Raw genomic sequence first — 13,558 nt, 5'->3', positions numbered from 1 at the left:
CTGTTATCCGACACAATGAGTTTGAGGTCAACTTTAATGGGTTCAGAGTTCGTGTCATAAAAACACTTTGCAATATAGCAATATTAGAACCCTTCTCTCTCTTGAATCGGCAGCTCACGACTAAGCGTCAATAAGAAAGTATCTGGAGCAGAATATCTTTTTCCAAGTTTACAAAGTTAAACGTTATATTCAGACCTGCTGGTGATATCGTCACCCATGGATATCCTAAACGCCAAAGGGCTCGCGAGTGCGTTGCCGGTCTTTTAGGAATTGGTATGCCCTTTTCTTTACGGACCCTAACCCCATATACTAAGCAGGCGCTTGATTGAAACTCGTAAGGGTAGCGGAAGCATAGTCGTCTCGATATTCGGCATTGTGCAGTTGCAAATGAGGCAAAGATGAAGAAGAGTCAAAATTGCTACAATAATGATTATATTTATTTTATTTAAATTTTATAAATAAAAAGAGACTGTCGCTACATTCACTTTGAATTCAATTTCGTAATTACAATAGCATTTAACTATTTATTTACTAATATTCTTTTATTTTGTAACCTCAGTGCCACTGGATTGCGAAGGCATCCGCTATGCAAGAGCAGTATCAGCTCTGGTATTCCAAAAGTGTAGACTTATTCATTTATTTACTATGGGAACTAAATAGATACATCTTAATACAGTTAAAAATAAAAGATAATAAAACACATTGGACATATCCACAAAAAGTTTCACTGATAAAAAGTATAATACAAAGTAAAACAAAACATGCAAACAATTTAGAAATCAGGAAAACGATAACTTGTAGCTATAATAAATAAAGAAGAAAGATAAAAGACTTAGTATATTTATAGTTTTAACCTATTCTTAAATGAATCAGTTGAGGATTGCTTTACCCGAGCAAGGTCATAACGCAAATAAAATTATTAAAAATAATTTCCTTAATATCATTTACGAAATGGGATATATTGAACATACATATTGACTGGACAATGATGACACATGAAAGACTTAATCTCTGCTTAAAGCATGAATGTTTCTTTATAACTTTTACTTTACTACGTGTCGGTAATACATGTTTATTATTATCATATTTACGCCCTGAACCATTGTTTCGTCAGATTTCTAAACGTTTCAATCAAAGTAATGGCGCAAACTAAATCGAATATCAGTTCAAGGTCTAACTAAAATGTGCAGCTGAACCACTTTTCAAGTTGAGTCATTTATAGTCTATGCAAATCGTTATTGCAACGATCCGGTACATTTAGGAAGTTATGATTAATTGCGTCTCTAATGCGATCAGCAAATTGACAATTAAAAAATTACAAAAATTGTTATCGTAAAAAAAACAAGTTTATTTCTCTCTCTCTCTCTCTTCAATCGGTTGCTAATATCTGAGCGTCGTAGTCAGCAAGGAAACAGCTGGAGTGGACAATCTGTTACTTACTAACGGTTTCTAACCAGCGCTTATAACAGTGTATAGTTTTGAGGATGATGAGTCTTTCACTTGATCGGTCCAGTTGGTGAACGGCCACGCCTATTGCCTTCCGTGTTACCAACCACAATCAGTTCAGGCCGAAATATTTTATAATTTATTGGCGGCATATTACGATAGGCGAGTTCGTATGCGGAGTTGGGTCAGGTTCGATCCTGAGATCTTAGATCCACGGTATTCTTAGCAGTCGCCTCCAGCACCACAACTCAAAAGTATGTACTATGTAGTATATCTTCAACTACCAGTAAGCCATGCACTGGCTAAAAAAATAGACTTCATCAAATCAAAGTTAAAGGAATATGAAAGAAGTTTGCTGATACTTTGAACTATTGTAAAAACAATGCATTATAAAGTTTAAAAAAAATGGACAATAATCTATAAGTTTCTTAATTCATTTTCAAATTAACCATTAACATATTAAATAATCAGTTATATAATAACGACTCCAATAGGAACTAAACTTTATACAATCAAAACAAAGCCGATCATGCTTTCAGTTGTTTTTCTTTAAAATGACAATTGACACAAAGAACCAGAATACGGCTTGGGAAGTTGCACAGATGTTCGATTATTCGATGACAATAGCAAAATACAATTTATACCAAGGTTATATTGCTCGCTGTCGGGACAATACGAAATTATAATTTTCTATAACATTACAAACACTTAATAGATTGTCAAATTGTCTTCGCAACATCACGACTTTATTGCTTGTATTTCAACACAATGAATAATAAAAATAATGATAAGATTAGAAGATAATGATTCCCTATCGTATAAACTTATTATTTTAAGTATAGGTTTTGGCACGTACTATCTATTAAATACAATAGCGAATATAAAACAATTACAAAATAAATGTCAGCTTCCGTATTTCAACTCTAAGTACGGTTTTGATAAACGTGTTTTTATTAATAAATTAAATAGGCTGCTAAATATCTACCCGCTCATCGTCTAGAATCTAAAAATAAGATTACAGGACTGGCTTATGAACACATCTTACGGAGTGTTAGACTTCTGATGCTTCTGAAACCTAATATGTACTTACAAATTTCACTGACTCACTCACTATATATACAGTATAGTAAGGAATTTATAATTATGTTTGTTATTACCTATTTGTTTGTCCACTGGCTGAGTTCACAAGAGTTGCGAATTAGTAGTAACTGTTAAGGTAGAATTATGTAGTGGAATAAATAAAGGTTAGTGCTGGGAACTCTGAAACGGGTGTTTTTTAAAAAAAATTGGGAACCGAAATCGTACACAATATAATAAATTGTGGCCCATGAATAAACATAATATTTTGAATAATAAACATATTTTCATAATGAGCTTAATCACACCTTAGTAAAACTGTTTTTCTTGGATCTTTAACTTTCTTAGTCGAAGAAACTATTGAGATGTAAAGTATACATCTCTTTCCGCCAGAATGCATTTACTTCAAGACTAAAAGAGACAGTTGAAACAACTTTGTTTAAATGCTATTACAACATCTTGCAATATTGAATGTTAAAGAAATGCAAGGATAAACTTATAAAACCCATTCGTGCAGAAATGAGATTAACCCTCGTTACTTTTATCAGTTGCGACACGGCTTTGTTTCGCAACATAGTTCCGACATTCCTCTTACGACATTTGGATGATTGTATGACAATCAGATTTCATTTGACACTTTGATCGAAGCATCGAATACGTATAAAATTGGTAATCGTACATTTAATGTGGTAATAAAATGGCTATATCGTAAATTTTAAGACGTTTTGTAAAGATTATTCAAATAATACAAACGAATACTTTTGCTGAATTTAATTTATCGTTTTTTGCGTATACAATCTCAGAAGAAGAGAAATGAGTCTTATATATCAATAATTTCTTCATATCTTTTACAATTATCATTTGTATTGTCTATCTTTAAATAAATAAATTAGTAATCTTTATTCAGACACAAATTATTGGTGAAATTAAAGAGAATCGATCTATAATAATATCAGGCTCCGGCTTGTTTGCTTTTTTTGTGCAAAACCTTACTCAACTTCCGGCTTTTCGGCTACGTTTTATTCATTAATCTATTTCGTACACACTTAACATACATTAAATACACCGCCACAGGGACAAAAATTTTAAAATTTGTTTTAGTTTTCTATTTATTAATTTTGACGTGACAACGTCTTATAATTAGATGGAGCTGCACGCACGAAAAAACATGACGCATATGGCATTATCTCGCTCTTGAACCATGCAGCGTTACCTCGCTCTGAGGCGTTCCTTTTGAGGCTTGATGTGCAGGCGAGAGCGCAGAACGAGCGACAAAGAGGCACAATTGGCATCCGCATTCGGCAGCCTTCGTTCGTGAATACAATGTTTTATTACATAATTGCCTTTTTACGTACAAATAAATGTAACTTAATCGATTCAATTGTGATTTCCATTTACCTCCTCTATATACATACAAAATTTCTATCAAACAAATAAAATTAAAAATTTCTTTTGAAAAATGCAACCATTTGATCAGTATTTTCATAAGGCGTTGTCACGTTCAACCGATTCTTTAAATTAATTTTATTATTAGTATGTAGGTTAAGAATAATAAATACTGTACATTAGAAAATAGTATATACTGTACATTAGAAAATAGTAAATACTGTACATTTGATTTTTTAGTTTAGTTACATAAATTATTTATTATAAAAAACCATTTAAATGTTATACGTATTTGGTATATGTAAGTGATATTGGTCGTTGTAAATCCGGGCTGCGTGAATCAAAATTGTTTTTGTACTTTTTTACTTTTTAATAATAAATTATCTTATTTCTGCTTAAGTTTAGAAAGCATTGGTTCTAGTCTAAAAACAATTTTTGTATCAATTAGTTAATTCATCATTCATTGGTTTATCTCGCAATGGCTGAATAAACAATCTTAAAAGCGTGGGGAAATTATTTTGCATCGTAATTAAACGGGCCACATATTTTAAATAACCTAGATTCTAGATAGACTTTGAATTTGCATGAATGAAATAGTGGGTGTCAAGGTTATCCTGGTTCTAGTACAGCCTCTGTGTGGGATAAATATAAATAGGTAAGCAGTTATTATAGTTATCCATATAGCTTGTTATAATAAGCTGTGCAATTAACCGCCTATAAATAATAAGACTTCATCGATCCAGGTCATTTACCTAGCTATTTGAAAAACTGGCTGAATATCTTTCAGGCCGCTAGTTAAACGACGCTGTTTAGTTAAAAAGCTAGCCTGTTAGTTGCACGCCTTATTAAGCTAGTTGGCTGCGACACACACACACAGAATCATTTAGTGCCAACCAGGACTGGGTTCTATTGATTATATTCACAGGTTGTAAATGTCGCTAAACCTACTACTACTATATGAAGGAAATATTTCTAAGAAAGTTATGAAATGTAGCGAGATTGCCTTATGTGATGGTAGGAATTAGTACAAATTAACAAATGTGAGATGTAGGCCAATTAACAACTTTGCAATCGTAAAGATGTTTCAAATTCAATTGCCCCTCATTAGTTTATTAATGCGGTGCAAACCCCGAAGGTTATAAAAAATTTGAGATACTATTATATATATGTGTTATGATGTTTTTTTTATAATGATACCTATACTTCTGCCATTGTGTCCAGGGACTTTTCTTGGATTATAATGTTATGTGTTTATTTCATCCCATTCATCTAAAGCCCCCAATGTGTATGTGAAACATATTCGTTTTCTATATATATAAAAAAACATTTTTTTTTTCGCCAGGAATCAACTTGACTTACAAAATCTTTTTATTTATAATAAACTATTAGTCATTGAAATTGTTATAACATATAAGTTCGACTACATCTGTCGGAAGCCTTGGCAATGTTATTATATTGTTTTGAATAAAAAAAATCGGGGCTGAGAGCAAATCGAGCCAAGATTGTTAGACAATCTGTACACAAAGTCGCGGAAAAAATTTGCCTATCAAAGCTTATGATTAACTTTCATTATAAGCGAAAAACACAGAATTCGATGTTTAAATACACTTTCGATTCTACTTTCACTCGCGAGGGCATTGACCTCAAACCCTTGGAGGACACCATGAGAGCCTTTAACTCAAAGTTTTACGACTTCATACATTTCTTGTTCGTAATAAAATGCTATATGTACGTCGTAAAATGTATTGAAATACGTGAAGTTACATTTTGCAATAATTACGGATCGATTTAATTTTAGAGCCCATGAAATGTAATGGGTATAAGAGAAGATCAAAGATACATTGATTTTCATATTAGTAATACATTATCAACTCCCTTAATGGATTATCGCTTAGATGTTCCCGTAGTTTCTTTTTATTTCCGGTAAAACTATTATTTTACTTTTAATAACTTGCTTATGATTAACTAATAAATAAAAATGGAATTAACAAATACAGATGCAGTCAATCCCATATCATACGGTTGTGTGTATAATAGTAGGAAACAAATAATTTATATGCATCTAGTAAATCTCGTATTCGCTACACTACAAAAATGAGTCGAGTTATGTAAATAATCTTATGAATTCTGGTTTATATCGGTTATTTTTTTTTATAGAACAGAAGGTAATCGCGTAGAAGGATCATCTGAACTTAAGTGATACTAACGCCCATGGACGGCTCGCATGTGCCCTTTTTTTAAAGAAATTTAATACGTGCCAACTGATATTACAACTTCTGAAATACATACAAAATATTGTATCGAATCAGTAATCACGATGAATTTGTATTTATTTATATTATCTTTAGCACGTATGCATTGTGTAAATAATGTGAATATAGATAATCAATACTGGTGAATGATCATCTATTGGGTCTTGTACCTTAATAATAATTTATTTACATAGAAGTTTCACTTCTGAAATGTGTCGCAAGACCTTTTTTTTAATGTGACGACCTGATGCTGTAAGGGTCTCAAAACAATACATAAATAACAATTTAAAGATATATTCCTTAACACATACTTATCAGTTGAATCATGTTCTTATCGCTCACATGTCACTTTGTAAATAAATAAACATTATATAACTAATTGAGGCTTAAAGCACTGTATAATACCGTTAGTTAATATATTGACCTAATCAAAGTTGACAGTTTTTGTGTATATAAATGTATGTCATTATGATTACCGTAGGAATACCTTACCTGACTACAATAATTGCAGTATTGACCTTAATTTATGCAAACGACGTAGTTTTATAATATAGTTACCTCAACTAAACGATTTTAATTTAATTTCTTTAGATTTACAGCAAAAAAAAATGTTTGCAACTTTTTACGAAAATAAAAAATTAAGTAAGTACTTAATAATTAGATGAATGACAAATATAATTTAGGTAAATGATTCAAATTCAAAATCATTTATTCCTTAGTCAATGTACACTTATGAATGTCAATAGAGAAATACATATTAAATGCTTTTAATTTTACATTTACTGCCAGTTCTCAATTTAAAGTCGTAGATCGGGAACAAAAATCAACTCTCCACCACTCTTTTTTTTAAATACACAACAACAAAGAAAACAATAAACAAACTAATTTATATTATTTAATTGAATAAAAAGAAAATTAGAAAAAAGAAATTAGTACATGTGTAATTTTAACGCTGGCGGTATTTCTCGCGGTGTTACGATACTTGTTCGTTGACCGACGAACACACCTTTTAATATTACTATTACTATGTAGTTTACGAAAGTTATAAATACATAGAAACATATTTTGTACTCACGATATACGTCCGTAGTATAGTTAAGATAAGAATCATGCATTTAAATTTTGGAAGTACTAATAAAATGTTTTAAAGTAATTGCGCAATTTCAATAAAATAAATAGCAATTCTGATAAGCTATAAACATATTTTATATAATCATTGCATAACCGCGATAATTGCATTGCTTTCTCTGAATTATTGCGGCGAATAAATATGTTGACAAAGAAAGGTGATAGGAAAGACGTGCTTTATCTTTGCCGAGTTCACCTGTTAGGCGGTCACGGTTATGACATACAATGAAATAATTTATCATAGTTTTAAGTAATATATGTCGAAAAGCTAGGTTTAGGGATCTATTCTCGGTGAAAAAAAATGTTTCGTATATACGATACATCAGTTAATTATTATATAATGTAATACACGGATAATTAGTCAAAAATTTAAAATTTTGACGATATAGATTGTTTAGTGCCATTTAATCTCAATTTTAACATTTTAATATTTATTTAAATGCCTAGTCAGAAATTACGTCACGGCATTCGTAACCGATTTCAAAAATGCCGAAGTAGGTGTTTATCATTTGTATTTTTTATTGTTTAACATGTATGATTAGGTTGCTCGAGCTTAAACGCTGGTATCATATATTATTTTAGTATATTTTTTGGATAAAATGATGAAGGAGCACTTTAGCTATGCAGAATCTGCATCGCGCTGCCCAAATAGCACTTCGACAGTTGGATACCGAATTAAATGTCGAGTTTTGTATGATGTGACGCCAAGATTGCAGCATAAACGTTATGGATTTAAAAACTATATCAAACCAGGATTTGTTTTTATATCTTATAGAAGTGTATCCAATAATAGAACCCCTTAGAAAGCAATAGTCTCCTTGGTAAATAGTATTGTTTCAGGGAATACATGAGGCTTAATTATTACGACGATAAAATTGTGTTTATGCAGTAAGTAATCAAGGCATTCAGGGGGGAGCAAATTTTCTATAGAGATCATTGGTTTTCCTGACTTTAAGTCAGAAATAATAAAGTCTTCTAACTCAAACTAAAACAACATAATATGTATCTTTAGTATTTTGTTTTATTGAACATGGGGCAAACCGGCAGGAACTGCAACTTATATGAGAGTAAACACAAATTATAGAGGGAGGAACTTTATGGTTAGGGCAGCAAACAAATTCAATAACTCAACGGTGGACATTGACATGTTCGCTTGGAGTGTGGAGGCAGCAAGGAGAGCTCTGGTACAAAATTATTTTAACCAGGATGAATGAAGTGTATTGACTTCATTTTCATTGTCAACAAATTAAATTCTGTTTTTCTGTTTATTGTTATTGTTTTGTTTAACACTAAAATTTTTTGAAATGTCTAGGTACCTTCTTGTTATATATATTCATTCAAATTCAACTATTTGTGAAGATTTATAATTGGCCCATGTTGTTATGTATATATTCATCTATTTTTGTATTGTGCTGTGAATCTTCTTATGAATAAATAAATAAATAAATAAATATGCCACCCATGGACACTCTCAATGCAATAGGGCTCGCGAATGCGGTGCCGGAAGAGAGACTAAGAAAAGAGCTTACTTTTTAAGAATTCATACTCTCTTTTCTTTGTTCCTAAGTGGAATTGGTTCGGTAATACTTCAGTGGGCAGCTGGTTCCACATAGTGGTGGTGCACTACAGATTGCCTTCAAAACCGCTCAGTTGTGTAACAATGGACGAAGAGGTGATACAGGTGGAATTTCGTATTCTACCACGACGTTCGATAAAATCAGCTGTATAAATTATAAAATATTACATATATAAATAAAAACATGTAGACCGTTCATCTTTTGGATATCGGAAGAGCCATTACTGTTTATGTAAGGTCTGACAATACATAAAGCTTTCATTTACGTAATTTTTAATAACAATGAATTTAGGGTCAACATATAGTGAGTAACGCGCGAGTTTTACAGCCTTCCGATGTGAAAATTGATGGCCATTAATTTTATATGACAAGTGATGGTCCGGTGCAAAATTAAGTATGGAAATAAAAGGGTTCATCGCTTATTTAACGCGGTCCCAATATTTTATAACGGTTAACAGCCGTCAACAGTTGTGAAATTCTTTAAAGTAATTTTAAAACATAATTGCGATGTTATACCAGTGGCGCTACCACTCTTTATGGGTCTCAGATTGCAATTGCTTCTTTGATTATTTTTCTTTTATAGTTAGTAATACATGTACCTGACAAACGTCACCGATGTTTGAGAATAGGATTTGACATTATCTCTGAATCTAACATAACGTATGAGAATCTGTTAATTGAGCAGTTAATATGAAAAAAAAAAATTATGCATATCTGTGGTAACACACAACCACTTTATACATAGAGTCACACGTTTAATTACTCATACCGTTCTAATTGTAAACTTATATTAACATGCCATAATGTATATGTCGTAGCCACATCATTAACAGTCTAGCCTTTTAACGTTTAACTAGTGGCCTGAAAGATGTTCAGCCGTACCGTAGAACATTTAATAAACTAATGCTTAGGCCATTCTAGAGTCATTATTTGGCAGACATAAACAATATGAACAATATAATACATATAAAACATATTTCTTTTAACATTATATTGCTTGAGTCAATTTTTTTGTCACTACACTTTTCCATTACATCCAGTTGATACATAGGATTGATGGGAAGCCCGGAGGACCTAAGTTCGATTCTCAACGAAAAAATATTGTTTTACTTTGATATAATCAGAAGGTAAAAGAGGAATGTTGGCAGTACATTTATAATTTCTAACACTTGCTCTTGAACCATAATATGAAGAAACTCTTCCGAAGTGAGTGGTTCCGTTCTTAACGACAATTTAAACAATGCTGTTGAAAAATCGAGCAGTGAGCATTTACCTTGGCTTCCATTGTTGCTTACCGGTTAGACAATTAAGCAACATTAGGATTGAGGAGCCTTGGATAGTGAAAACTTCAATATGCGTAATTTGTTAACTACATTGTTTTATTGTTCATTTTAGGTCGGTATAGTTGTTAAATTTTTAACGGGTTTGTGAAATTATAACGTTTATTGTTACTTATAAACGAAAGCTTGTTACGATTCCTTCACCATACGAATTTAGAACATTACATTTATTTTCTTAATAATTGAAATAATTAATCAGCTATACGAATCCACGGATGCTAGTTTAATTCCACAGAATAGGTAAACGAAAAGTAAGAATATTCAGTGAACACTCTATATAACCATACTTAAAGGACTGGGCATATTTTGTCGTTAAATGGAAAAAAGAATATTTCGTATGAGAAAAAGAAAAAGTTTGTTTGAAGTTTGATATTGTACATAAAACGCAATTCTTAGGGCCTGTTTCACAATGTATGGATAAAGTACCAAATAGCTATGCAAATTATTCGAAAGATAAAAGTTCCAAATAAGATACTTCGCGTTTTATGACGAATAGCGCTATCTGACAGCCGTGAAACGCAAAAATACTGTTTATCCTACCAATGAGTAATAAATAGCTTATTTGGAACTTATCCGGACTTTGTGAAACAGAACCTTAGTCTGTTATTTTCGCCTGACGTCTTGTGCTACACCAGAAATATTGCTGTATTTTATTCATATCTAGCGATATTGAGGGATCGTTGTGATAAAGCACGCAATTTGTAAACAAAAGAACGGATTTCTAAGAAGGTTCACTACGTATGATGCCGATAATCTAATAACAAGTCCTTGTCTAATTTTTATATACATATAAAACAGTCCTCTGCCGGGTCGATCTCTATGCCTGTTGCCTGTTCGCGATAAACACAAAAATTGCACGGAATTTTTTACATGGTTGCTAGTAGTTCAAAAAAGCTTTTTAATCTGCAATGACTAACACAGTCACAAATGTTTATAAAATTGGTTTAAGAAAAATATTTTGTATTCTGTATATTTCTTTTAATCCGTCTTAGTATATACATAAAGTGGTCAATTTTTAAATTCCAAACATCTATCATTTAAATTGTATAGATGTAACAAAATGCTTACAAATACGACATACAGTAATGTGTGTAAGCTTACAGTTATTTTTTTTAATATTGCGATGAATATAATAATAAAAAATATGATAATTATTAACATTATGTAGTGATGTAAAATAGTAAATAATAATTAACATTTTTGTTGTCAAAGAATTTCCTTAAACGCTTAAAGTAATCGAACTAAATCCGCACAGTAGGTCATTGTCATTGGCGGGTGCCAACGACAGATTTCGCTCGCGTGAAAATTACGATCTTAATTGTTCTTGCCAATTCAACCCTTGCGACATTTTTGTGTAATTATTTTGTACTGTTTAAAGGGCGATGAGGCAAGGTATAGCTTTTAAACGTTTGTTTAATTGATTAATAATTAACTGCTGTAAATATTGAACTAAAAATTACAAATAATTTAATTAAAAAGGCTTAAATATTTTTCGTTAATTTCGCGGAGTCAATGAGAACATGCCAATTTTTTTGTGTAATTGTAGTGTAATTTTTGTTTGAATTGTAACGAGAAATATTAAAAAAATATTTTATTAAGAAGTAAATATTACATATGCAGATAAAGGAGGCCTTATTCATTTAAATTATAAATAAATTTCCTGAACAATTCAATTCTTAGAAAAGTAAATTTCCCGTGATTCTTACCAGTTTTCCAAGGATTAAAAGTCTAAAAATAATACGCACCATTTTCACCCTGCTGCACCGGAATCGCCGTGATTATCGTAATAAGAAGACACGCGGAGACAATCCTGACACTGACACTCATTTTGTAACTATACTATTTACATTTGCATCAAGCAACGTTCAGCAACGGAGGCCTGTCAACAACTGGGGGTTGAGTAAGCAAGCGCCGACTTTCTATCAGTACAGACGCAATATTGCACCGTGGTGGCGGCAAAGATAACGTTTCATTGCGATCGAATTGTTTAATTTGCCATCGCAGTAGCATATAATTATTATTATTGAATGTTAATTTATTGTTATATTTTTAGAAAATACTTTTTCGTACACATAAGCAATAATAACATAAGTGTGTCAGTTCAATAGGCAATTCTAGACAGGCGTGTCCACATATCATCAGGTGGGATTGTGGCCAATCATTTGTCCAGTTCTTTATAAAAAACTAAACAAAAACAAAATCTCAGGACACGTTGCTTTCTATCACTTGGTATCAAATCCTGTAGTATCTTTCTCGTACAAGTAGTATTTTTTTAAATCTTCTTTTTGATCACATAATTTCTGCCTGTAATAAGCTACTGAAATATGTTAAATATGACTCATTAACATTAGGATTAGCGTTTACATTTTTGTTTATATTATTATTACTTTACTTTTCAGTTCCAGTTAGTGACATGTTATATTATGTTCCAAGTTATTTATGTACTTCTTGTACTTTACCCTCTGTAGGTGTTTTTTTTTTATTGATTCATACACCTAGTATGAAAGGCGCCATGACTGAAAGGAATCGCTTATGAGCGATAGAACCGCCCCTTGCCCATACCTACATTATGTATGTTTTTGTAAAAGGTGTAAAAAAATAAAATATATTTTGTAGTTTGGGTTGCTTAAAAGAGATTGCTGGGTAGTTATCTCTTCCTATTATAAGCTAATTGTTTTATTCTTGTAAGCATTGATTTTTTACGTAACCTACATTTATTTTAATAAAAGAAAAAAATAAACGTGCATGGTGGCTTAATTGCTTATAGGGATATTAATTTTTTTTTCAGGGCAGCCTCATCTGATGATAAGTGATACCCATGAACACTCGCATGCTGACTTGTAAGTCGCGAGTACTATTCCGGTCTTTAATTTCAAATAAAGGAAAAGTAATACAAAAATTGCGAGGCTGAGCAAAACATTCGCAACCTACTACTTAAAATATAAGATTACAACTGAATATAAAAAAAGAAAATAACGCCTTTTTAGTCTGAATTCTTATTTAATATTGTTTTCCTTGGCGTTAATAGAGCGTATGAAAATGTTTAGAAAATAATAACCTAATTTTCATGGTTTATTGATTCATTAATATTCGACCCGACCACGGTAGATTCATTAGCCACGCACCAATGCAAAGTATCAGGCGTAGGCTACTGCGAATAAGGAAAGCTCTAGGAGGATCAAACTCGAAGTAGTTTCGACCTCCGGGGAAACCATTGTTTCAGGAGTACAATAAAATGAAATCATGGAAAATGTATAGAAGCAAGTAAATGAAAAGAGCTTTTAAATGTACAGGCAGTTTCAAATATAATAAAAAGTCCACGATTATAAATATATATTTGTAGAGAAACTTAC

The 13,558-nt window shown here is 31.7% G+C and overlaps 1 protein-coding gene across 1 annotated transcript in view; it reads right to left on the bottom strand.

Moving 5' to 3' along the window:
* Positions 1-12,121, bottom strand: part of LOC110992607 — a 45,287-nt gene extending 33,166 nt beyond the window's left edge. Inside the window, exon 1 of the mRNA XM_022258489.2 lies at positions 11,951-12,121. Coding sequence (XP_022114181.2) covers positions 11,951-12,032 — 82 coding nt within the window. The 5' untranslated portion in view covers positions 12,033-12,121. The remainder of the gene's footprint in view (positions 1-11,950) is intronic.
* Positions 12,122-13,558: the final 1,437 nt, after the last annotated feature.

Source organism: Pieris rapae, chromosome 9 (assembly GCF_905147795.1).
Source record: "Pieris rapae chromosome 9, ilPieRapa1.1, whole genome shotgun sequence".
NCBI classification, from domain to species: domain Eukaryota; kingdom Metazoa; phylum Arthropoda; class Insecta; order Lepidoptera; family Pieridae; genus Pieris; species Pieris rapae.
The sequence above is the reverse complement of the archived record's forward strand: the minus strand, read 5'-3'. Positions and strand labels throughout refer to the sequence as shown.